Source organism: Salmo salar, chromosome ssa18 (genome assembly GCF_905237065.1).
Source record: "Salmo salar chromosome ssa18, Ssal_v3.1, whole genome shotgun sequence".
Taxonomy (NCBI): Eukaryota; Metazoa; Chordata; class Actinopteri; order Salmoniformes; family Salmonidae; genus Salmo; species Salmo salar.
In genome coordinates this window covers 60,923,754-60,950,533 of record NC_059459.1, presented here as the reverse complement: position 1 = coordinate 60,950,533, position 26,780 = coordinate 60,923,754, and the positions used below count along the sequence as shown (strand labels likewise).

General features: G+C 42.0%; 1 protein-coding gene across 1 annotated transcript in view; it reads right to left on the bottom strand.

Moving 5' to 3' along the window:
- The window catches only part of LOC106577616 (Kv channel-interacting protein 4), a 210,419-nt gene extending 204,635 nt beyond the window's left edge, over positions 1 to 5,784 (bottom strand). The window contains exon 1 of the mRNA XM_014155831.2: positions 5,233 to 5,784. Within this exon, the coding sequence (XP_014011306.1) occupies positions 5,233 to 5,320 (88 nt within the window). The 5' untranslated portion in view covers positions 5,321 to 5,784. The remainder of the gene's footprint in view (positions 1 to 5,232) is intronic.
- Between the last annotated feature and the right edge of the window lie 20,996 nt (positions 5,785 to 26,780).

Sequence of the window (26,780 nt, the reverse complement as noted above, 5' to 3'; positions counted from 1 at the left end):
GGGACTACAGGCTTTGAGAGCGCAGTCTCCAGAGGACAGGTGGAACATAAAGCGAGGGAAAGAAGTACAACCGGCCATCAGGGGGCAGGGAAAGCCTTCACAAGCTCAGTCACATGTGCATGCCCCAATCACAGACACGCTTGAGGGCACATCCACACAAAGACAAAACAAATAAACATACTAGGAAAATGGTGACAGTCCCGTGAATGCACACCTTTGCTCATATCTAAACACACACTGATGCACACTCAAACAACCTCCAAACAGACCCTACTTTGTAACAGACATGAGACGACGAGTGGGTCTCAGCAATGTCCTAAGGTTAGGGCTGGATCCAAACACTTGCAATGTTTATGCAAATCTCTCCCTACAAGCAACTTCCCATGAACACATCTTCTGCTGAATCGACAGAATTAAGCCCCGACGGTACAACATTTCTCAATAAGGAAGAGCAAGGAGGGGAAAATATTAGTCTCGACAGAATTCAAGGTAATTTCGTTGACAAGCGAAATTAAATGACTTAATCAATGAGGGACCACTGAACCGCTTCCAAGAGAATCTAGAAGCCTGTACACCTCTACTTTGACAGGCAGGGAGAGAAGTTGTTGCAGTCCATTGTATGGAAACTTTCCCCAGGTAAGTGATTCAAAAACAAACAAAACAGGAGGGAAATAGGTAATGTTCCAGAATGTGCACCAGGTATCTGAGCCTGTCCGGCTGAAAATGATGTATTATAGGAGCCGCCGCCGGGTGAAAGCTGAATGCGAAGGTGGCCATCCGACCGGAGAGTGGAAAAATAAAATAAAAAGGAAAATATCTGCCTCTGATCTGGAGCAAATGGCAGATTAACCGCACGCTGTCTGTAGCGCAGGCAGGGGCACCGGCGGCATAGAAAAGAAGAGGCAGGCCTAATGTACAGGGGAGACTTGGAACACTTGTGCAGAGTGTTTGCGCCAAGTCTGGAGGGATATTGACAAGAAAGGATTGACTGAAATTAGGCCGCTTAGGCGTAAACACGTAATATGTACTGGTGTACAACTTCTAATACACTTGATTAATACTTCGGTGAATAGTCCCTCTTTCTTCCCCCCTCTCAATCAGTGAAAATGACTACTTAAAAGGGAAATTTGTTTCCCTCAGTGCTCAGATCAATCGTTGCGGTTTTTAATGTATTGAGTGCTGATAGTGATGTTTTGTTTAATGGCTTAAGAACCTGTACAATTTTGATTTGCCCCCCCTTTACTCTCGGAGGCAGATCACTGTTAAAAAAATGTAAGGATCTGCTCTGTGAAAGCGTTAACATAGAATGTGTGCCATGAATACAAATTCAACCGGAGGCCTGACTCTAGCCATTGTACTCGTCATAACCTTATGCGCTGGACATAATCATTGTTCCTCATCCACACAAATAAACCGGAGCGTAACATTCATATGATAGTTGGCAGTAAAATAACCAAATTTACATACAGTCCGGTGCAACATACTAAGTCACATATACTTCACTGTAGGCCTATGCATAAATATACAATCTTAGTGACTGTTTGTAACAGAAAGAGCATGCATGGACTGTGCTTTGTAAGTAAAGTCATCAAATGTCCGTGGAGCCTATTCTAGAACAATGAACATCTCAATTAAAATCTTATGGTCCAGTAATTTGCATAATCAATCATTCTCCTACCAGATCATCAAAGTGATACGGCCATCGCGCTGGTCAAAAAAAACAATTTGAATCACGTCAGGTTCTATAAATTAATTGGCCCTTGCAGATTTTGCAACAATGGATTAACTGAGGTGGAAATGCTATTCTGGTTCTAATGGTTGAATTATTAATGGTTGATATAATCATGTGGGTTTTATCTACATCACAGGTATGACTGCCCTTCTTGTTGCATCGCATCATCATATTCATTGGCTGTTGGCAGTTATACCCCTCAGCATATGTTTTCATACCAAATACAAATGAGCAGCAGCATTGGTGGTTTACAACACATTAAGTCACTCTTGAAGAGCATCTTCTCATTCTCCCATAAGAAAAGGCTAAAATATCTAAATATCTGAAATTGAGTAGGGCTAGACTATACTAAATAACTGATTAGAGATGGGGGACATAAGCCTAGTTTAGTGGCAACCGCTCTACACCAAAGGCCACGTTGCATTATCTGGATTTTGTCGTTTCAGATAAAAGCACCACAGCAAAAGTGCAACACCTCCATATCAAACCATTAGGCTTCTTACAAATCCATACTAGTATTGATCAAAACGTACATACTGTATTTCATTGTGAACACTTTGCTGTGTCAGAATCAAATTTGATGCCACCAATGGGTATTGGAGGTTTAGAGAAAGAGACAATGCACACTTAGAACAGCTCAACTGGCTTTAAGTGGTCTATAACCTTTTGGTTTTCCTAATTCAGCGAGCTTACAGGAATTGGGCTTCCTCCAATGGGAATTACAGCTTCTCCATTTATCTATTGTTGTTAATAATTAAATAGTTAGGCTTTAGCTGTCAAACAGAGAACTGCCAGAAAAGACTATACCTAAGCAAAATACACTAAGTAGATTCAGCTTTCCTTTTATAAAAAGCGTGTTTTACTGGTGCATCCACAGACCTGGAATAAGTCAGCCTTTGAAGTTTCCAAACACAAATGACTGACAAAAATGTATTTCATTTGGGCCTATATTATCGCCCAATTTGTAAAATGAAAGGCCAGAATAATGCTACTTTGAGAAAACAATATCTATGTTTCAATGAACAAATGCATAAACATGTTCTGATGAAGCAAGGGAGAACGACAATTGCTGACGTGTAGCCTGCCCACAATCTCCTGTAGGTATGGAAACCAACATCTAATTTGGTGGAGAGATGGTACTCTCCTTGCTCCGTGCATGTTTTTCAGCAGCAGGGACAGGGTGAGTAGTCAGGATCGAGGGAAAGATGAACCGAGCAAAGTACAGAGAGATCCTTGATGAAAACCTGCTCCAGAGCACTCAGGAGCTCAGACTGGGGCGAAGGTTCCCTTTCCAACAAGACAACATCACTAAGCACACAGCCAAGACAACATAGGAGTGGCTTCGGGACAAGTCTCTGAATGTCCTTGAGTGGCCCAGCCAGAGTCCAGACTTGAACTCGACCGAACAACTCTGGAGAGACCTGAACATAGCTGTGCAGTGACGCTCCCCATCCAACCTGACAGAGCTTGAGAGAATCTGCAGAGATGGGAGAAACTCCCCAAATACAGGTGTGCCAAGCTTCCAGCGTCATACCTGAGAAGACAAGGCTGTAATCACTGCCAAAGGTGCTTCAACAAAGTACTGAGTAATTTACAGAATACTTATGTAAATTATCAGTTTTTTATTTTGAATGCATTTGCAAAAAAATATATAAAAAATAAATATGGGGTAGATTGATGAGGGGAAAAATGCACTGTACATGTATAACACTAGTTACTACAGCCACAAAGTCAAAATTGGCTATAATCGTTAACTTCATTAAAACAAATGTTTTTTATCTTAATTTAAGGTTAGGCATAAGGTTAGCAGTGTGGTTAGGTTAAAGATTTTAAGGAGAGAAATTGTAGAAATAGGCAGTGTTGACGACCATATTATAGGCATGTGTGCATTAATTCATGTCCATATGCAATGAGTATTGAGCAGCTATTCATGAAGTACATTCAGTCCCACATACCACTTCATAAGGCGCACATTTGCCTCTGTCAGTCATTAGCATTTTCATTTAGCACCTCTGAGGCTTTAGGGCCACCTCATACACAGGGAGATAATCAACCAGCCCTTCTGCTAAACAGCCAAATGAACATGCTAACAAGACAGGGACATGATGTCTACTAGCCTAAGGAGACCACACAGAGATGACAATGTACTCTGGTGATGACAAAAGCCAGTGTCCTCATAATACATGAACATTATCTGAATGAGCGAGAAGGATAAGCAAACACTGATTAAATGAATAATGTATGCATGTAGGTTATATAAATACCGCATGCATTCACTATCTATAGAACATGTTCTCCCCACCTGCTACTATAAGTAACCTTTGTTCTGTATTGAACGTAATCTAATATGTAATCTTGTTCAATCTCATTTGTTCATTATCAGTCCCATCGCCAAAGCTCAGACGTGGGAGTTAAGGTGGTGCTGAAGTTATAATACATTTGTTAATATAGGCGTACTTGGGATGAGTTTTACAATGACACCTAAATCATGCAAACAAGGCAGTTACTATAGGAATTATTTTAGATATATGCACATTTCTCTGATGCAGTACATGGCTGTATAACTTACCTGTCAAGAGGTTCGCTGAGGAGCAAGCAACACGCTGACCAAGGTAACTTTGCCAATTGATTGATATATTCACTGAGTGAAACTTCACTTTCAATGACAAAGAACACACTTTGTCCATGAATACACTGGAACCAACAGCATTATGAATTCGTTAAAGTAAATGTTCAGGAAACTGATTCGTTTATAACATTAAACATAAAATATACTGCATATTAAGTAAAATGCAGTATTCTATAAATCAATTCTGGCCAGGTATGAAAGACTGTTGGATTGTCAGCCATAATGATTCTCAGATTGATCTATGACAAAACCATAAAATACAACACATTGTGGGCTTCTTTGCTGAAGGTGTGTAAACGGTTCTCAGTGACGACGTCACATTTTGTGTAGTGTAGCTCAGGCATGCTGGAAGGGTTGTACACTACTAGCAATCAGTGACATATATTCAGGCACCTGTCCAAGGTGGAGATAACTAATCTCTTTTTCAGTCCCTTCAACACTCCTCCTTACCAATCTCTCGCTCTGACACACACACACACACACACACACACACACAACCACATATACCCAATGACCTGGCGCATGTAATAAAGCACACTTCAACTCCGGTATTTTTCACTGTACTCTTGGCCTAGAGTCATGACCGTATACATGAGCTCGACACCACAAGGCACGGCAAGCATTAAAGTGTGCTAGCTCTGAGTGGGAGTTTTAGGCTTCTGTGGAAGCTGTGCTCTGCTTTGCACCATGAAGCAAGTGACCATAAATGAACACGTTTAGGAGCAACTTCCGAAAGTACGACAACTTAACTTCCAAGATTACAACTGTTAAGCTACAGCCCATCTCAGCAGGACTGAAAGCAAGAGAGTTACTGTACACACAAAACACAGTAGAAGACAAGGGATGGCACAAAGCCCCTCAGAAACTTTACCTGCATGAAGCGTGCCCGTGACGAGTCTATACAGGTACTGAGCGAACTTAAACATCTCCCTCTTGCACCTCTTCCTGCAGCTGGTCATGTTGGCACAGGGGGTCAGGGGTCGCGAGGGGAATGGGGACTCTTCTTCTGGGTGTAATCCTTCTTGTTCCTCTTCTGTCCTCCAGTCCACTGTGTGGCTACGTTCCCCGGCGTGCCCCTGGTGTAAGTGTGAGAGTGGTTGTGGTGGCGGGAGCGCTTTGTGGAGAGCACCCCGGGGCTGCTCTTAATGTGACACCTCTCTCAGGGCTTCTCCGGCGCCTAGGCTCCGATCCCCAGTGGGACGCTGCACAGTGAGCGCTGTAAGGGTCATTAATATTTCCTCACCGGCAGTTTACCTCAGGGTCCCCACGGTGCTGCTCTGCATCACTTGCACTCCCTCTTTTTCTCTGTACAGTGACCCTCCCTCACTTCCTCTCCCTGAAGCTTATTTTACAGAAGAGGCTATTCTCTCTCCACCCTTCTTTTCTTCCCTGTACAGTGGCTCTCCACCTCTCGCTCCCCTACTACGCCAGCTGCTTACTCTACTCAGCACCATCTGAGAATGTTTTGCCCTCGATGACTGTTACCAAGGGGGGAGGGGCCTGTTTGGCCCTAGGGAGGAGGAGAGATAGCGCAAAAGGAGGAGAGAAGGAAACAAGGGGAAAGTAGTAGGGGGAAAGTGTCTAACTCAATGAATCAGCAATGACCGCAGATTACGGGCCTGTCACATCACACTGCTCTATAGACCATGACTGACAGTGATAATAAAATGGAATCAGTTTCCCAGGAGAGAAAGCAAGAGGTAAGATTGAACAGGTATTTCAGGATTTTATGTATTTTTTTTTATTTCCCTAAGAACAAATTCTTATTTACAATGACAGCCTAGGAACAGTAGGTTAACTGCCTCAGTGGCAGAACGACAGATTTTTACCTTGTCAGCGCGGGGATTCGATCTAGCAACCTTCCGGTTACTGGCCCAACGCTCTAACCACTAGGCTACATGCCGCCCGACTTGAAACTGAATGAATATTGTATTTAGTTTTAAAATAATCTTTCAGTTTAATTTAACATTTGAGTTCAATATTTGTATATTCAGTTTCAATAGTGTAGATATTTCATACATTGTCTATCAAGTTCACAAACTATCATTTAAAGTTGATCAAAGTATCATATATCCAACTTCTCAAAAGCATTCAGATTCAGTTTTCAAAAACACCATTCCCCAAATTCAGATTCAAAACCAGACAACATCCTGGTAGTTTGCCAGGCATGAAAGTTAGAGAACAGATAATCAAAATTCTCACTGTGGTAAACAGAAGCTTCTGGTAGTTTCTGAAGCCAATGTGGCATGTTGAATGTATTCTTCCAATTAATTTGGCTCTAGCATTTGAACCGTTTTTGCTATGAGCTATTATGTCCCCATCCCTGAAAGCTAAGACTCAAGCAAGGATGCGTATTCTGTTCCTAGTCTATGATGATCACAGGCCTCGTTAGAAGGGAGTCATAAAAGCCGCTATTTAGCCACCATAAAAATGTTGAACAGCTCCGTCACAGCCCTTTTATGGATTGCCTTTCTACTCCCTATTTAATCTTGCTCTTGTGACTGACCGGGTTCGAACTAGGTCTCCTGCATGTCACAAGACTGTTAGCCCACTAATACTGAACAAAAATATAAAAACACAACATGCAACAATTTCAAAAGATTGCCAGGCCCAGTCAATGAGTTTCAATCAATGAGTTTTATTACAGACATTATATTCCTCAGCATCCCCCCGCACAACAAGAATGTGGCAGATCGAAGCAGAAGGATCTGTGCACCCCATTTAATGAGAGTGCAACAGAGGTGGCGATTGTGGACTACAGAAAACAGAGGGCAGAGCACACCCCACATTCACGTCGACGGGCTGTAAAAGGAGCAGGTCGAGAGCTTCAAGTTTCTCGGTGTGCACATCACTAAGGACCAATCATGGTCCAAACAGTGGTGAAGATGGCACAAAAACACCTCTTCCTCCTCAGGAGGCTGAAACGATTTGGCATGGACTCTCGGATCATCAAAAAGTTGTACAGCTGCACCAGTGAGAGCATCTTGACTAACTGCATCACCGCTTGGTATGGCAACTCTTGGCATCTGACCATAAGGCGTTACAGAGGGTAAGCAAGTCAGTGTTTACGGCCCAGTACATCAGAGGCCAAGCTGCCAACCATCCAGGACCCCTTTGTGCTGTTGTCTGTTCCCAATAATGTTTGTACCATGTTTTGTGCTGCTGCCATATTATGTTGCTACCACGCTGTGTTGTCATGTGTTGCTCCCTTGCTATGTTGTCATCTCAGGTCTCTATGTAGTGTTGTGTTGTCTCTCGTCGTGTGTTTTGTCCTATATTTTTTAATCCAAGCCCCAGTCCCAGCAGGAGTCCTTTTGATACGCCGTCAGTGTAAATAAGAATGTGTTAACTGACTTGCCTAGTTAAAGGTTAAATAAAAATACCAGGCGGTGTCAGAAGGAGGCCCTAAAAATTATTAGACTCCAGCCATCCATGTCATAGACTGATCTCTCTACTACCACTTGGCAGCGATACTAGAGTGCCAAGTCTGGGACCAAAAAAAGCTCCTGAACAGCTTCTAACCCCAAGCCATAAGACTGCTGAACAATTAATCAAATGGCTCCCCTGACTATTTGCATTGGCTCTCTTGCACCGGCTCTACGTAGTCACTGGACTCTACCCACAGACTCACACATACTACACTGACACTAACACAGACTACATACAGTGGTTGCTCCACTAAAAGTTTTGCGATTATGCTGCGGGACTTAGGAGGTATTTTGTGGTTTAGTACGGTACCCTGCGTCACTACTTCATTGCTCCAGACCAGCGCAAGGGGGAGTTAGAGCACTGATTATGCTTTTGGGTCCCAAGGAGCTACTGTGTCTCTGTAGTACTGTAGCCTACTCCTGACCAGTCACGTTGTACAGCGCCTTAGTGGCGCAGCGGACTAAAACGCTGCATTGCAGTGCAAGCTGTTTTGCTACAGATGCTGATTCAATACCCGTACCGGCCTCGACTGGGAGACCCATGAGATTACTGTAGGTTTTTCTCCCTCTAAAAACAGAAATAATTCTAAGTAACAAACTGGCTTTATTTACAAATTTGTAACAATGTCTCACCCGATGTTCAAGAATGGCCATCTTCCTTGCTAATTTTACGTTATTTGAAAACAAAATATATATATATATTTTTAAACAAAAGCGATTATTGTTATATAAAAGCCCCTTGCATATTCTCACAGATATATTATTAACCCTGTTATTAGCAGGACAATATATATTGGTCATGGCTCCCAAGTGGCGCAAAATGGGATTGCCTTGCAGTTCTCCAGCTGTATCCACTGAGATAGTGGTGGGCCAGCGAGGTTCAAAGCACGAAGGCAGGGGGCACGGGATGGGCCGCAGAGCCGCGCACAGAAGACGGACCTAGCCTATGGGGAAGGGAGGAGGAGGAAGGGGGCGGGTGGACCCCCGCCCCACTGGGTAGCACAGAGCAACACTTTAAGGGGCATTGCACTAATAATGGCGCTGACTAGGGAAACGTTCCCGCTGTTCTTAGTGCCTGTCTGCATGTTCAAACTAAAACAATGTAACTAATAATGGCGTGAAAAATGCCCCTTAGATATGAATTGGGAGGGCAGATATTATTAAATATTAAAGCATTACATTTACATTTAAGTCATTTAGCAGACGCTCTTATCCAGAGCGACTTACAAAATGGTGCATTCACCTTATGATATCCAGTGGAACAACCACTTTACAATAGTGCATCTAAATATTTTAAGGGGGGGGTTAGAAGGATTACTTTATCCTATCCTAGGTATTCCTTAAAGAGGTGGGGTTTCAGGTGTCTCCGGAAGGTGGTGATTGACTCCGCTGTCCTGGCGTCGTGAGGGAGCTTGTTCCACCATTGGGGTGCCAGAGCAGCGAACAGTTTTGACTGGGCTGAGCGGGAACTGTGCTTCCTCAGAGGTAGGGGGGCCAGCGGTGGATGAACGCAGTGCCCTTGTTTGGGTGTAGGGCCTGATCAGAGCCTGAAGGTATGGAGGTGCCGTTCCCTTCACAGCTCCGTAGGCAATCACCATGGTCTTGTAGCGGATGCGAGCTTCAACTGGAAGCCAGTGAAGAGAGCGGAGGAGCGGGGTGACGTGAGAGAACTTGGGAAGGTTGAACACCAGACGGGCTGCGGCGTTCTGGATGAGTTGTAGGGGTTTAATGGCACAGGCAGGGAGCCCAGCCAACAGCGAGTTGCAGTAATCCAGACGGGAGATGACAAGTGCCTGGATTAGGACCTGCGCCGCTTCCTGTGTGAGGCAGGGTCGTACTCTGCGAATGTTGTGGAGCATGAACCTACAGGATCGGGTCACCATTAGACCTCTCACTAAAGGCGTCACTCAAAAGTTATTTATATCCGAACTGGATTTAACAAAAAATTACATGAAAAGCACACATTTGTAAATCCCAAACTCTAAAAGTAATTAGAAAGGTAGATACAAATTATTTGTGATAGTGGTTACAATGAAGAACGTAAACAAGATGCTGTGTTTTTATTTACAGTAGTGACGGACAGCTGATGGCATTTTGAAAACAGGTTTTAAAGCACTTGTAGCCAGATTAGCAGGAAAATAGACTCAGTACCGGGGTACTGTAGGTGTGAAAGTCACACCTTTCCAGTACTCCTCGCCCCAAACTCCACCCTTAATACAGTTACCATTCAAAAATGAGCTGTTAATGTAAAAAATAAAAATAAAAACAAAATGCGACCAAAAAGAACAGACGAAATTGACATTGTTTTCATCAAGCCAGCTTCTTTCTATGGTGCTACCCATTCCAGGGTTAGGACCATAACCACGAGAGGACTTGAAAATGAGCTAGAGCTGAGAGGAGCACCAAAACTAAAAAGATATTTTGGTTTCAGTGCATTTTCTTTAAAAAAAGTATATAGCCCATCAATGTGTAGGCATACTGTGTAATAACAATGATAATGGAATAAAGGTTAAATAAAAATGTAATAAATAGAAATGATTGTATAGTAAAAACGTGAATGTGTTTTTGCAGCGGATACAACCATGCCGACAACCATCCGTGGAGATCAGAGGTTAAAGGGCTGGACAACGGGCCGCAAGAAAAAAAACACATGGTTGCCAAGAAAGCATTTAGTTTTGCTAGATTCTTAAAATATGTGTGTTGGAGTCAAACTAAGAATTAAATGTATCTACCGTTTCTATCATAGGCCACTGTAATCGATGGGGGCTCTGGGCGGTACCATTCTGCTCATCAGATGAAGGTGCACATGGATCAGATTCAAACTTTGAAGACCGAGATTGAGTCATTGACGGCAGACCAGCAGAAAGAGAAACATTATCTGAGGGCAGCGATACGGGCGACAGCTGATGCATTGGTCCAGAGCCAGGCGGTATTGGTGGAGAGTCAGGCGGAGAATGACGCGTTGAAGAGGGCAAGGAACGAGATGGAATCACAATCCATGTCAGGCACACCTGTGAGCTCTGGAACTCCACCTCCAACAGGCAAAGTCAACATACCTGGCAGGTTCATCAGGTCGTCGGTTCACCCTGAAATTTCCATTCCTCTTCTGACAACAGAACTTGACCAACTACTCACCAGGCACAGCAAGGGCCGTCTGGACTGTTATGCTGTTCTGCTATAGCCTAATAAACAAATGCAGGTGGTTTATCTTCAAAATGTTTTATTATCCAAATGAAAAAGCATATACTGTACAGTACTGCATTTCTTCATCAGCATATTTATGCTTTCATTAATAAAATGATACAAATATGTTTAGTTATGGATCCATAATGAATTACTATGGGAATAAATATCACTGAATTACAGAAATAAAGTTGTCTAATGAAGGTAAACAAATGGTTGCTTACTGGAAAATACTCTTTCAAACACACGGTCACGTTGTACATTATATATATATATTGAATATATATTGAATATATTGAATAGAAACACCATAATATTAATCAAATTAATTAAAGCTAAATTTCTTAAAATCAATCCCATATACTATGTCCTTACAAAAAAGGTTCTAAATTCTCTAGTAATGCCAATATTGAAGACTACCAAATGCTTCTCAAAGATGCCCTCTGGAGGTCAAAAATAGCACTAACTTGCATTATATGGTAAAAATGGCTGACAATTAAATAACTGGCCATAGAATTCTGCAGCAGCCCGCAAGGTGTGCTGCAGTACGACAACTTTTAAAGGAGGAACCAGTATACACACACTGCTGCTACTCTATTATCTATCCTGATTGCCAAGTCACTTTTACCCCTACCTATATGTACATTTTACATCAACTACCTTGTACCCCTGCACATTGACTAGGTACCAGTACTCCTGTATATAGTAGTAGTAGTAGTAGTAGTATTATTAATAATAGTTCCTCTTGTACACATTTCCCATACTTTTCAACTCTGCATTGTTGGTAAACGGTGTGTAAGTAAGCATTTCACTGTTGTATTTGGGTTTTTTTGGAGGGGGGGGGGGGTTGATCCATCCATGTGATGAGTAGCCTCGTAATTACCAGACTGATTACTGCATGTAGCGAACCATTCGTATCAGCTGGTGGGGTCAGGCCACTCGCAATGCTATGTGATGCGCAACTTGTCAGAGACATGTTAATTTGACTGATAGGGTTCTAACCCAGGTGTCCTGTGCATCGAACAATGCAACTTCAAGTTACTCATCAACCAGCGTGGTCACCGAACCACCTGTTACACTTCAGCCCCCCCTTTAAAAAAAAAGTGACCCATCCATGTCACAGGACCTATGCCTAGACTTTAGCTCAACAGGCTAACAGTCTTAACCCAGCCGGTCATGTTATCCTAATGACTACTCTTGCCGGAGACTTGAAACCAGGGGCGGAATGGGACCAGAAATCAGCGATGGCAATTCTAACACATCGGTCCATTCTTTTTCTCCAGGCCCTCTCACAGTAGCCCATTATTTTCCTTGAGGACCCCATTAGTAGCCAGATTATAATTTTGTACAAAAAACACAAGGTAGACCGGCCGACTGGGCTAAGAATGGCCCAGCCCATCTGGCATTTGCCTGAAATGCCAGTCCCCCCCTGCTTGAAACTAGACCATGTAACACATCAAACTAGCATGTCTTCCGGTCTCAGGCAAGGTTCTCATCACATAAGCATGGACCACCAAACCATGTGAGTAACCTTGCTGGATCTTGTAGACTTGTATTAGTGTAGTACATGGGGATGTGTGAAACTCACTCATCAGCCTGAATTGTTGCCCCATTCGCATTTGAAGGCCTTTTTTAATAGCACGATGGTTTGAAAGTCTTCAGGAGGGCAGTCAACTGTTTGAGGCAGAACTCGGACCTACAGTTGTGCTGGTTCAACCGCTGGGGTCGCTGTGAAGTGCGTTAAGGGGGTTAATGTAGAAGTTGGGGATCTAGGAATCTCACTCGTGAGCCTGAAGTATCGCTTCTTGTGGAATTTAATGTTTTTTTTAATAGCATGATGGGTTGGAAAGCGTCAGGCGGGCGGTCACCTGTGTTTGCGAAGCAGATGTCCTGAGTTCGATTCTCGGTATGAGCTGAATCATAGGGAATATGTATTCGTTAAGCAAGCAGCATGTCGTCCTTCACCTAAGAATTCCTGAACTAATCCCTACAGGCTTTAGCTAAGTGGGCTAACAGTCTTGTGACATGCAGGAGACCTGGTTTGAACCCAATCAGTCACAAGAGCAAGATTAAATAGGGTGTGGAAGGGCTATGAGTCATTTCAACTATATTCTTATGGGGCAAATTATTAATTATTTCAGATATTCCCTTCTAAACGCAGCCTGTGATGATCAGAGGGGAACAGAAAGCGCGTCCATGCCCAGTCTTAGCTTTCAGGAATAATATAATAGCAATAGCCAAAGCGGTTCAAAAGCTAGAGCCAAATTCATAAGAAAATACATTCAACATGCCACATGGGCTTCAGAAACTGCCAGAATCTTCCTTTTACCACAGAGAGTTTAATTCTTTCTCCCCTACCTTTCTCAGCTGGCAAAGTACCAGGATGTTTTCTCTGGTTTTGTGATTCAAAACATAACATTATTTGTAAGAACATAACAACATTCAACAGACATGTGACTAACAATAATTGAATAACGTGTCCCTGAACAAGGGGAGGGGGGGGGTAAAATCAAAAGTAACAGTTGGTATCTGGTGTGGCCACTAGCTGCATTAGGTACTGCAGTGCATCTCCTCCTCATGGACTGCACCAGATTTGACAGTTCTTGCTGTGAGATGTTACCCCAGTCTTCCACCAAGGCACCTGCAAGTTCCCGGATATTTCTGGGGGGGAATGGCCCTAGCCCTCACCCTCCGATCCAACAGGTCCCAGACGTGCTCAACGGGATGGAGAGCCGGGCTCTTCGCTGGTCTGCCACTGCGAGGATGATCAGCTGTCCATCCTGTCTCCCTGTAGCGCTGTCTTAGGCGTCTCACAGTACGGACATTGCAATTGTTTTCTCTGGCCACATCTGCAGTCCTCATGCCTCCTTGCAGCATGCCTAAGGCACATTCACGTTGATGAGCAGGGACCCTGGGCATCTTTCTTTTGGTGTTTTTCAGAGTCAGTAGAAAAACCTCTTTAGTGTCCTAAGTTTTCATAACTGTGACCTTAATTGCCTACCGTCTGTAAGCTGTTAGTGTCTTAACGACCGTTCCACAGATGCATGTTCATTAATTGTTTATGGTTCATTGAAGAATCATGGGAAACAGGGTTTAAACCCTTTACAATGAAGATCTGTGAAGTTATCTGGATTTTTACGATTTATCTACGTAAGACAGGGTTCTGAAAAAGGGACGTTTCTTTTTTTGCTGAGTTTATGAAACATTGATCATGAATGCATTATCTACCATATTGAAATAATATAGACATGTTGAATTTGAATATTCAATTAAATATACATTTCAAAACGGAATGCAATATTCATTCAATTCAGTTTCAAATCATGAAATACAAGTTCAATTTATGAATTCAATGATTCAATTTGCGCATTAAACATTAAAATATATTAAATTCAATATCCTAATACAAAATTAAAATACATTCTGCTTGCACTGAAATCGCTCCATACCATGGTTCCCCCGTCAAAAGATAGTGGTAAACTCAAAACCCCATCAACTCAGTCTTAACTCCCATGCCACACCATCAATTTTAAAAACCATCCCTTTTCAGTGGTATTATTTATAAGATAATAAGGTGGGTGCTTACAATTGACCCGAGACAGCTTCTGAGAGTGGGGTCAGAGCCAAGTGCACAGGCAAGATTTTCACCTAGTCGACCTTGTGGTTAATGGCCCAATGTTCCTAAACGCTAGGCTACCTGCTGTCCCATGGATAGTCTAGGTATTGTGAGGCCTAGTATTTGATTGAGCATTCATTATTCTTCTGACTAACATGGGCGGCTGGAGCTTTCAGGTATGAAATGAGATGGCTGAAACCAACTGTGAAATGAGGCTAGTGTTCCATAGGTCATTCTGTGCATACGAAGCAGGCAGGCCTATTTTAGGAATGTCTGCACGTGCGGTTGTCGTCTGAGGATTCTGACCTCTCTGCTCTCGCCGGCGCGTGACCGAAGTATATTGTTTTAGGATAGAGATGAGAAGCATAAAATAAAACAAAACAAAACACATTGGAGTCCAGACATGGACACACACTAACGTCAGCTTGAAACTCAGAAAAAGGCGAAAAATAAAAACAAGCTCTCTCTGTAAGGGCTGTTCTACCCGCTTAAGAATCCACGTCCCAGGCTCCCAGTCAATACCTGAAGTTATGCAGCCCTACTCAGGCATGTTCAATAGAGAGTCATTTCAATCAGCAAGGTCTGAAAAGGTACATGGAGAGACATTAGGAAGGAAGGTGTACTGTATTTTACTCTAAGACTGCACCATTTAACCAAGGGAGAATTTGGGTTGATAATCTGTGCAGCTCTGTCACCTCTCACCTAGCCCCTGGATTCCAATTCGAGCCGTGTTTCAGATTTAAAAAAAAAATTTAAATAGCATCCCTTTAAAAGTCTACAACCAATTCCCTCACAGTTGGGATTCAATGATGTTATGCTGGGGTATTTTAAGGACAGTCCATTGTGACGATGCTGCAAGCTGCATGAGGACAATGGAGGAGTTCTCTGGCCTATATCTGACAATACATAGTGAGATAGTGGTTCCCTTCACACAAGCCTGAGCCAATTTGAAACAAGATAACACCAACTAGTGTACACAACAATATCTTTCAACTATAGTGTTCTAGAAACTGCAATCGCTCATCTTCGATCAGACGCCAAAGTAACGGTTTTCATAGATCAGTAAATTAGCATCTCCTGTTCCACGAAATACAAAATGTATATGACACATGACCATCACATTCCAAGCCCATACATGTACCATCATCTCCCTCAAGACCAGGCATGATTGCCTTAATGGAAATTACCATGACTACAACAGTGCTGATAACTCACATCATTACAGGAGCTAGTGTAGAATGTGCCTTCTTGGAAGCCCTGCTGATGTCATGGGATGTTTGCAGTGAGGCTAGATTATGTACTAGGCAGCTTCTGTTTTGGTACTAGTATTCCAAATAGGATTATGTCAGAACACAACCTTTTGAAAAACATCTCCTTTCGGGGATTTTTAAATTCTGTTAAGATGCATAATGCTGCAATTGCTGAATGACTTTGTATAAATTAGGCTAATACTGGATTCTCTTGCCAAGGCCCGCTCATCATTTCAGTCCACCAGCAGCAAACGTTGAGCAGACTGCTTTTTTCCCCCCCAGACACTTTCTCCTCCCATATGCCCTTGAACCTATTCAAGGGGATTGGTGTCTGAAGCACGGCCTCGTTTCAACCATCTTCAGCAGAGATAGGAAACGAGAACCGGGTGGGCTATAGACCTGGTGCGGGGTCTGTTCCTGAAATATATACAACCTGACCTAGTAGGCACCTGTAACCTGACACTGACTCCACATGTTCTGCCATGAGGAAGAGGAGAGAGGTAGAGAGAAAATGTGAGGGTGGGGTAGAAAAGAGAGTGTGAAGGAATCAAAATCAAATCAAAATTGTATTAGTCACATGCGCCGAATACAACAGGTGTAGACCTTACAGTGAAATGCTTACTTACGAGCCCCTAACCAACAATGCAGTTTAAAAAAAATAATGTATTTCTTATTCTTATCCGTAACAAGTAATTCAAGAGCAGCAGTAAAATATCAATAGCGAGACTATATACAGGGGGTACCGGTACAGAGTCAATGTGCGAGGGCACCGATTAGTCGAGGTAATATGTACATGTAGGTAGAGTTATTCAAGTGACTATGCATAGATGATAACAGAGTAGCAGCGGTAAAAAAGAGGGGGAGAGGCAATGCAAATAGTCTGGGTAGCCATTTGATTAGATGTTCAGGAGTCTTATGGCTTGGGGGAAGAAGCTGTTTAGAAACCTCTTGGACCTAGACTTGGCGCGCCGTACCGCTTGCCGTGCGGTAGTAGAGAGAACAGTCTTTGACTAGGGTGGCTGGAGTCTGACAATTTTTTAGGACCATCCTCTGACACCGCCTGGTATAGAGGTCCTGGATGGCAGGAAGCTTGGCCCCAGTGATGTACTGGGCCGTTCGCACTACCCTCTGTAGTGCCTTGCGGTCGGAGGCCAAGCAGTTGCCATACCAGGCAGTGATGCAACCAGTCAGGATGCTCTCAATGGTGCAGCTGTAGAACCTTTTGAGGATCTGAGGACCTATGCGAAACCTTTTCAGTCTCCTGATGTGGAATAGGTTCTGTCATGCCCTCTTTACGACTGTCTTGGATAGGAGAGAACTACTAACAAAGCAAAGAGAAAAACAGCTTTCCAATGCGTTACCTCTCCTCAACCAAAACAAACCTTCAAAAACTTTCCATAACAGTTTGAATGAGTTTCCTTTTTTGTTTGATGTTTTATACAGGTGGAACGGGAACTTTGACATTTAGCCTTCTGGCAATGGGGACAAAGTGAGGTGACCGCCATTCTCTGATTTGTTGACAGGTGTATTGATGCTGAAAACAATGGAAGGCAGCACCTGGGGAGAGATTGTGACCATCGCCAGAGATATAGCATTGATTTCACTCTTGAAAACTGATCTAGATCCAAATAGAATGCCGTTCCAATAATTTAAAAAAACAATCTGAAAGGTATTCCTTGAAATTCAAATCAAAGAAACTTGTGAGTGAAATAAAAGCAATGTACTAACCATTTAAGAACAGTGACAGATTCAAAACATGACAAGTCTATTAATGATCCATTCCTTGATATCCAAGCCAATCAGGTAAAGGGAAGGACATTACTTAACATTAGCAAAGGTGTCATTGTAGAACTAGATCATTAATGTCAAACTGAGGGTCAATAACAAGTTCAACTCGTTCCAATTTTCCATGGAGCACGAGCACACACACAAAATGTGAATGCATCTGAAGGATACTGCATTGTCGACCTTGACTACAACTCCAATTTCACACTTGCTTTTTACAGGAGTAAATCCAGAGACATGAGGCTGAACAGATACCGCTTTGCAGTGGATTTGAAAAGTATGAGGAGAAACTACTGGAAACAATAGTGATAGACTCTGGGATGATGTAGTCATTTTCAGATAATACAGTACGTCTGGGCTCCCTGCCCAGAAACGCTTACTGAAAGCACAATTTCATCAGCCTCAAACAGCGAAAGGTAATATGATGTATCGTCGCCAAATGTGCACAGTGACATGAAATGGGAAATCCTCGCTGTGGAAAAAGACACTTTTTGAAATCTGACACAACAGTTGCATTAAGGAGAAGTGCATCTATAATTCTTTCAATAACTTGAGTATTTCTGTAAATTGATGTGCTCATTCACCGGAAGTTTTGGGAGGCAAAACATTTCTGAACACTACACGCCAATGTAAAATGGGGTTTTTGGATATAAATATGAACTTTATCAAGCAAAACACACATGTATTGTGTAACATGAAGTCCTATGAGTGCCATCTGATGAAGATCAACAAAGGTTAGTGATTAATTGTAGCTGTATTTCTGGTTTTTGTGACGCCTCTCCTTGCTTGGAAAATGGCTGAGTGGTTTTTCTTGTCTAGGCGCTGTCCTAACATAATCTAATGTTATGATTTCGCCGTAAAGCCTTTTTGAAATCGGGACAATGTGGTTGGATTAATGAGAAGTGTATCTTTAAAATTGGATATAATAGTTGTATGTTTGAGAAATTTGAATTATGAGATTTGTTGTTTTGAATTTGCCACCCTGCTATTTCACTGGCTGTTGAATAGTGTGTCCCGCAGGTGGCGTCCCACATACCCCTGAGAGATTAAATCGCAGACAAGTTCCTGACAAGTGCCTCTGCAGAAATGAGTCGAGCCATGCAAGACTTATTTAAACTCCCCAAAATACTATGAGCCCTTTTAAAAGTTCATTCACAACTGGGGGGGAAAATTATACATACATACATACATACATACATACAAGGCTGTAGTTGCTTTAACAGAATAGCCTGAACTTGATTTTTGTCTTCTTAGATTTAGTCACGAGGCATAGGCCAACGCAGCGTAGGCCTAGTGTTGATCTTTGTTTTTTTATATGTACTCATTCGGGTTCAGTGTGGACCGAACAGAGGTCCCTGTACTGAACGGTTCAATACAAATGCATGTACCGTTACACCCCCATCAGCTAACATTTTTTAAATTGGTAGGTTAGTCTAGCCGGCTATGTGAAATTATGGTAATCATGGTTGAATTACCGACCGGGGGGCCCCCCATTTATTTTGTTAGTCACTCAGATACTGTGTCATATTAAAAAGTGAAAACTTCTTAGCTGTAAAATGTAAATTTTTAAACTCTGTCAAGTTGGCCCGCTAAACAGTTTTGCTGACAAGGTGGGGGGACCCACAACTAAATTTTGCTTAGGGCCCCCAACAATCTAGGACCGGCTCTGACTGCATGTGTCGGTAAGATGTTGGTACGCAGACCTGCGAGCCAATGCGGCACCTCATGATGTATTCAGATTGATGGGGGTAGGGGCCACAAAGTTGCCCATCTCTGGCCTAGGCCTACTGATAAAAATTTGATTTATATATATATATATATATATATATATATATAATATATATATATATATATATATATATATATATATATATATATATATACACACATACACACATACATATACATACACACACACACCTATATACACATATATACACATATACATCTATATACACACACCTATATATCTCTATATGTCTCTATATCTATCTATATCTATATATATATATTCTGCCGCAGAGCAGATAAACACTCTGCAGTTCTCTCATTTCACGTTGGTCCGAGTGAACTCAAAAGCCTGGGCATGGATATACACAGAGCCAATCCTTAAACCACCTGCAGCTTTTTCTCATTCGCAACCATTCAAAGCTGACAAGTTTCTGAGAAGAGATCATCAACAACTTTCATACAAAGGAAACAACTCTGGTCACCTCATACAGTATTTTTCATTTGAACCAAAGTGCACAGGTCAGTTGTGTGGCTCAGTTGGTAGAATAAGGTGCTTGAAACAAACGTGATACAGAAAAAGTAATACTGAAATAGTATAGAATCAACTATAAACATCAGCGGCTCTTGACTGTATAAAGCAACAGGAAACGTGAGCATGAACATCATTCCTTCAAAAGACAGCCCAAGGCTATTAAGCCTGCTATGGTAACCTTTGAGGATAATAGACCATACTGATGTGGTCATTAAGGCAGAGGACAGATCAATATTTGAGTGCATGGAAAAAGACCCAACAATGGCCTTTCCTAAGATGGACAGTACCTAGCATGGGCTATCAATGATAAACACTAGAGGTCGACCGATTATGATTTTTCAACGCCGATACCGATTATTGGAGGACCAAAAAAGCCGATAACGATTTATTTATTATTTATTTATTTGTAATAATGACAATTACAACAATACTGAATGAACACTTATTTTAACTTAATATAATACATCAATAAAATCAATTTAGCCTCAAATAAATAATGAAACATGTTCAATTTGGTTTAAATAATGCAAAAACCAAGTGTTGGAGAAGGTTAAAGTGCAATATGTGCCATGTAAAAAACCTAACGTTTAAGTTCCTTGCTCAGAACATGAGAACATATGAAAGCTGGTGGTTCCTTTTAACATGAGTCTAAAATATTCCCAGGTAAGATGTTTTAGGTTGTAGTTATTATAGGAATTATAGGACTATTTCTCTCTATACCAATTGTATTTCATATACCTTTGACTATTGGATGTTCTTACAGGCACTTTAGTATTGCCAGTGTAACAGCATAGCTTCCGTCCCTCTCCTTGCCCCTACCTGGGCTCGAACCAGGAACACAGACAACAGCCACCCTCGAAGCAAGGGGAACAGCCACCCTGCAGAGCAAGGGGAACAACTACTCCAAGTCTCAGAGCGAGTGACGTCACCGATTTAAAACGCTATTAGCGCGCACCCCGCTAACTAGCTAGCCATTTCACATCGGTTACACCAGCCTAATCTCGGGAGTTGATAGGCTTGAAGTCATAAACAGCTCAATGCTTAAAGCACAGCGAAGAGCTGCTAGCAAACGCACGAAAGTGCTGTTTGAATGAATGCTTACGAGCCTGCTGCTGCCTACCATCGCTCAGTCAGACTGCTCTATCAAATCAGACTTAATTATAACGTAACACAGAAATACGAGCCTTTGGTCATTAATATGGTCGAATCCGGAAGCTATCATTTCGAAAACAAAACGTTTATTCTTTCAGTGAAATACGGAACCGTTCCGTATTTTATCTAACGGTGGCATCCCTAAGTCTAAATATTGCTGTTACATTGTACAACCTTCAATGTTATGTCATAATTATGTACAATTCTGGCAAATTAATTACAGTCTTTGTTAGGAATAAATGGACTTCACACAGTTCGCAACAAGCCAGGCGGCCCAAACTGCTGCATATACCCTGACTGCTTGCACGGAACGCAAGAGAAGTGACAATTTCCCTAATTATAAGAAATTAATGTTAGCAGGTAATATTAACTAAATATGCAGGTTTAAAAATATATACTTGTGTATTGATTTTAAAGAAAGGCATTGATGTTTATGGTTAGGTACACATAGGTGCAACGACAGTGCTAAATCATTGCCCGTTTGGCGAAGTAGGCCGTGATTCGATGAGAAATTAACAAGCACCGCATCGATTATATGCAACGCAGAACACGCTAGATAAACTAGTAATATCAACCATGTGTAGTTAACTAGTGATTATGTGAAGATTGATTGTTTTTTTATAACATAAGTTTAATGCAAGCTAGCAACTTAGCTTGGCTTCTTGCTGCCCTCGTGTAACATGTAGTCAGCCTGCCACGCAGGCTCCTCATGGAGTGCAATGTAAGGCAGGTGGTTAGAGCGTTGGACTAGTAACCGGAAGGTTGCAAAAACAAATCCCCGAGCTGACAAAGTAAAAATCTGTCGTTCTGCCCCTGAACAAGGCAGTTAAACCACCGTTCTTAGGCCGTCATTGAAAATAAGAATGTGTTCTTAACTGACTTGCCTAGTTAAATAAAGGTGTATAAAAAATAAAAATAAATAAATAGGCCACAATCGGTGTCCAAAAATAACGATTTTCGATTGTTATGAAAACTTGATAGCGCCCTAATTAAAATCGGCCATTCCGATTAATTGGTCGACCTCTAATAAACACCCCCAAAATCCACGGTAAGTAATGACATTTCTGCTCATAGCTTAGTGGAACGAGATCACATTCTCTGAACTAGTGAGGTAATTGAGCGCTGGTCAAAGTAAAGAGGATTCAACGATCAGGTTGGGCTCAGCTCAATTTATACAAACCCATTAAGGATAAACCACTTGTCAATGTACAGTGATATCACCCACCAGCTATGCCACGCTTGGGGACGAGAGCGCTTTAAAAAGGAAACATGGCTTCTTTTGTCTGAAATGCATGAAACGAAGGACAAAAAAAAAAAAATGCAGCCCAAAACTAAAAGAGCATAATTTTCCATCAGTGCCCTGGTTTATAATCCACTATTATGAAATGAAGTGCCAACTTTCACAATTAAACATTGATGGAACAGAAACAACCCTTTGAGTTGAATTATTAACTGTAGCGTGTGAAGCTGGAGCTCTCGTTTAAGCTATGCTATTCTCTTTCCACATGTTTTTAAATTGCTTCAAACCATAACTAAAAAGTCGCCGAATCAACTAACTTGAAGGGGTGTCCGCATACTTATACACACACCCCAACTTCTAAATCGTTTACAGAGCTACAGTTCATAAGGGAATCAGTCAATTGAAATAAATTAATTAGGCCCTAATCTATGGATTTCACATGACTGGGAATAGAGATATGCATCTGTTGGTCACAGATACAGTACCTTAAAAACAGGGTAGGGGCAGAAAAAGTCAGTATCTGGTGTGACCACCATTTGCAACATCCAGCGTGACATCTCCTTCGCATAGAGTTGAACCGGCTGCTGATTGTGGCCTGTGGAATGTTGTCCCACTCCTCGTCAATGGCTGTGTAAAGTTTGTGGATATTGGCCGGAACTGGAACACTGTCGTACACGTCGATCCAGGGAATCCCGAAAATGCTCGATGGGTGACATTTGGGAGTATGCAGGCCATGGAAGAACTTCCAGGAATAGTATACAGATCCTTGCAACATGGGGCCGTGCATCATCATGCTGAAACATGAGGTGATGGTGGTGGATGAATGTTACTACAATTGGCCTCAGGATCTCGTCAAGGTATCTCTGTGCATTCAAATTTCTATTGATAAAATGCACTTGTGTTTGTTGTCCACAGCTTATGCCTGCCCATACCATAACCCCACAATGGGGCACTCTGTTCACAAAGTTGACATCAGCAAACCACATGAGGCAAATGGTGGTCAAACCAGATAATGACTGGTTTTCTGATCCACGCCCCTACCTTTTTTGTTAAGGTTTCTGTGAACAACAGATGAATATCTGTATTTTCCGTTGTGAAATCGATAGATTAGGGCCTAATTTATTTTAATTGACCAATTTCTTTATATGAACTGTAACTCAGTAACATCTTTGAAATAGTTGCATGTTGCATTTATATTTTGGTTCAGTAACCGTTATCCCTTGCCATAACGGTTGACAATATGCATCTTTCACTTGCTTGACACACTGACATACCTTTGGTTGGTTGCATTTCGCTACACTCACATTAAAACAGCTGCTAACCATGTGTATGTGACCAATAAAATTTGATTTGATTTGTAGTGCATAAGTCTCCGGTTCTCCCAGTCATCTTGTCATTCTTCACAGCACTGTTGCAACGGCTGTGCAGGTGCCTTATTTTTCACAGAGGGAAGGGAGCTCCCATCTCACTTGGTTCATGGTGCCGGCCAGACGTTTTCCTTGCTGGGAACTTGTTTGCCAACTACAATGAAATTGTCCATGGTGACATTTCACCCCGTGCCAACCTAAAGTTCCACAAGTCTCATCCCCACATTCTCCGACACTGCTGCCCAGATGTGGATATTTTCACAGATATTGAAAACCGTTCAGCATATACAAGTACGCACACTTTCACTGTGTAGCCTACTCCAAGTATGCCAGAGTAGACTGATAAGACTGCTTTGAGTCGGTGGACTGATAAAGGGTACATGCCATTATATGATAATTAGAGTGGATCAATAGAATAGCCCACCCTGTTCATTCACAATTGTCGATAACATAATTAGGCATTGTTCGCTTCCACTTGCTCATCAACTCACCCATTCGCCCTTATCGTACACTTTACTCATTTCATCTACTATGTGTGTGAAATTTGTTTCGGTATAGTTTAGGTTCAGTTGAGGCAATTATCAATGTGATTATCAGCTGGACACTGCACTTTCAACTGTCCGAAGGAGCAGCGGAGCAGGCCCTACTTTTGGATTGAGGAGGAGCAACGGGGGAAACCATAAAGAAAACATGCCTTCCTAAAACTGGTTATAACGCCAGTTCTGCTTGTGATGTTAAGATTCTAAAAACACTGACAGTGTGTCATTTAGACTTATTTAGGAAAACTCAAGGATGCAGGGGGGCATGACCACCAGACAGCCCTAGCTAAATTCTTGTTTGAGAAATTGCCCTTTGCTAAGAAGCTATTGTTTCTTTATGACCATTTTCATTGAAAAGAATCACAGTAAGGTACTTAATTGTTACCCAGAAATGATTTGATATTGAGATTTGAAAAAAAGCTATTGTACCTTCAAGCTCCCAACTTGTTGTAATTCACGCCTTTTTTGTCCAATTCTAAAACCAAAATAACATTGACGAGAAAAACGTTACACTTGGGTACACTTTAAAGGTGTCCCATCTCTATACTGTAGGCGTTAAAGTCACAAGGCCATAAAACCCTGTGACAAACATGCCTTTCCAACCAATAAACGGAGTCCATTAGAGCAGATTTCATCAAAAGGGCAACAATCACGGCACCATTACACTCAGAGCAGATCGTTCAAGTTCACCTGAAGTATCATTCATTATGGCGTGGCTTTAACCCCCTACACTCCACAACCCCTGGGGCGTGCTGCTATGGGTAAGGGGGAAAAAAATATAAATAAATGTAACATTTTCAGAGACCGAAAAAATAAAAAGAGCACATCAAACTGTCTTGGAAGGAGAGCTGTTGGGCTCCGGTGGCTCAGAAGGTAACAAAAGTAACGCCGAGCTCAAGGCAGAATGGTGTCATCAGTGATAGTTGGAGTTTAATGCACTGAGCCTTTTGAGAAATGAGCCAGGGTTCGTATCCTCCTAGTGCGCTAAACTGCTATGACAGTGTGCTAATGTTAGCTCTCCTGCTCCCTTAGGGCATTGAGGAGAAGGCATATGGTGTGCATCCTTGTGCTAATTTGAATTTGGGATGGTTCTGTATCCACTCAAGGATTTGACAGTGTGTCGACCTAAATCTAGGCAATACTGAGCCATATGGATGATCATTTGAATTAAGTGCCAGAGCAATATGATACTCCAGGTATTATTTTATATATGCGTTTGGCATGAAGGGACGGGCATTTAATTTGAACATATTACAGCTGACATGTACAGTACCAGTCAAGTTTGGAACCACCTACTCATTCAAGGGTTTCTATTTTTACTATTTTCTACATTGTAGAATAATAGTGAAGACAGAAAAACTAATGAAATAACACATATGGAATTATGTAGTAACCAAAAGAAGAAAAAAAGTGTTAAACATATCAAAATATAATTTTATATCAGATTCTTCAAAGTAGCCACCCTTTGCCTTTCCTAGGGAGTAATTTGAGCAACAACAAAAAATGTGTTTACGGCAATTCATAATATTTGAATTTATTTTCTGTCCGATGCATGCCACATTTGGATCGGTTTGGGGTCCCGCAGACAAACCCCAAACCAATGCACTCATATCAAACATTTGAACCGGTTGACTGGTGAATCGTTATCCTAACTGTTTGCATTTGCTTTCATGTCTCAGAATCGCTTAGCTCCTTTGCAAATGGTTATTCTATCATAGAATATTGATACAATCCTCAATAGTACAAAACATGCTGATTGGGTACTTAAGATTTACAAAGAAACTTGCAGTCAATAAATCCCTTTATCATTGTGGGAACAGGGTATACCTGTGTCATTATGCTCAGGACGTCCTGACGATTTTTTTTATATACATCGAACATCCTGACGAGTTCTCTAAAGCAGCACCTGCAGGAGCGATTTCGCAAGATTAAGAGCTAACAAAACGCAGACTCTGCTTTCTTTGTCCATTTGCAAAGCCCAATGCTGCAAAGAGGCTGTAATGAACAACTCTTATCTTTGGAAAACTTTAGCTCTGGAAAAGTTGTCTGACTCAAAACAAAAGGACAGTTCTTGGCATGGCTCCAGCGTCCACTAGGGAGATAAATGCTTTTTTGTCCTGCCTGTTTTTGTGTCGGTAAAAGCAGTCTCGGCTATTCTTTGTGGGATTGTTGGTCTTTTCGTCTGTTCATGTCCATTGACTCTTCTCTCTGCGTGTGAATCATTGTTGTTTTCCCTGTACTGTCTTTAATAGGGGCCTTCACCTCTGACAGGGTATCAGTCTCCGCTTTCCACCTTCTCCCATTTAGCCCACTGACTACAGGCAAGGTCACCTGCTCAGGCCAATCAAATTGGAGCCTTGTGTTCAAATGTAGAGATCGCACAGAAGGCAGGAAACCATATAATGCACGGCCATATGTGGGTGTGGTAAATCTGTGGGCTTTAAAGTAGTGTGAGGCGCCTGAAGCCTGACAATGGAAGCGTAAGAAGGGCGCTTATGTTTCCAATGTGGATTAATGTGTAGATTTGCAGGTAGGGTTCTGTAATGGCAAGGTAGTGAACTATACCTTCAGCCGTGCCACAATAGAGCAGGATTAT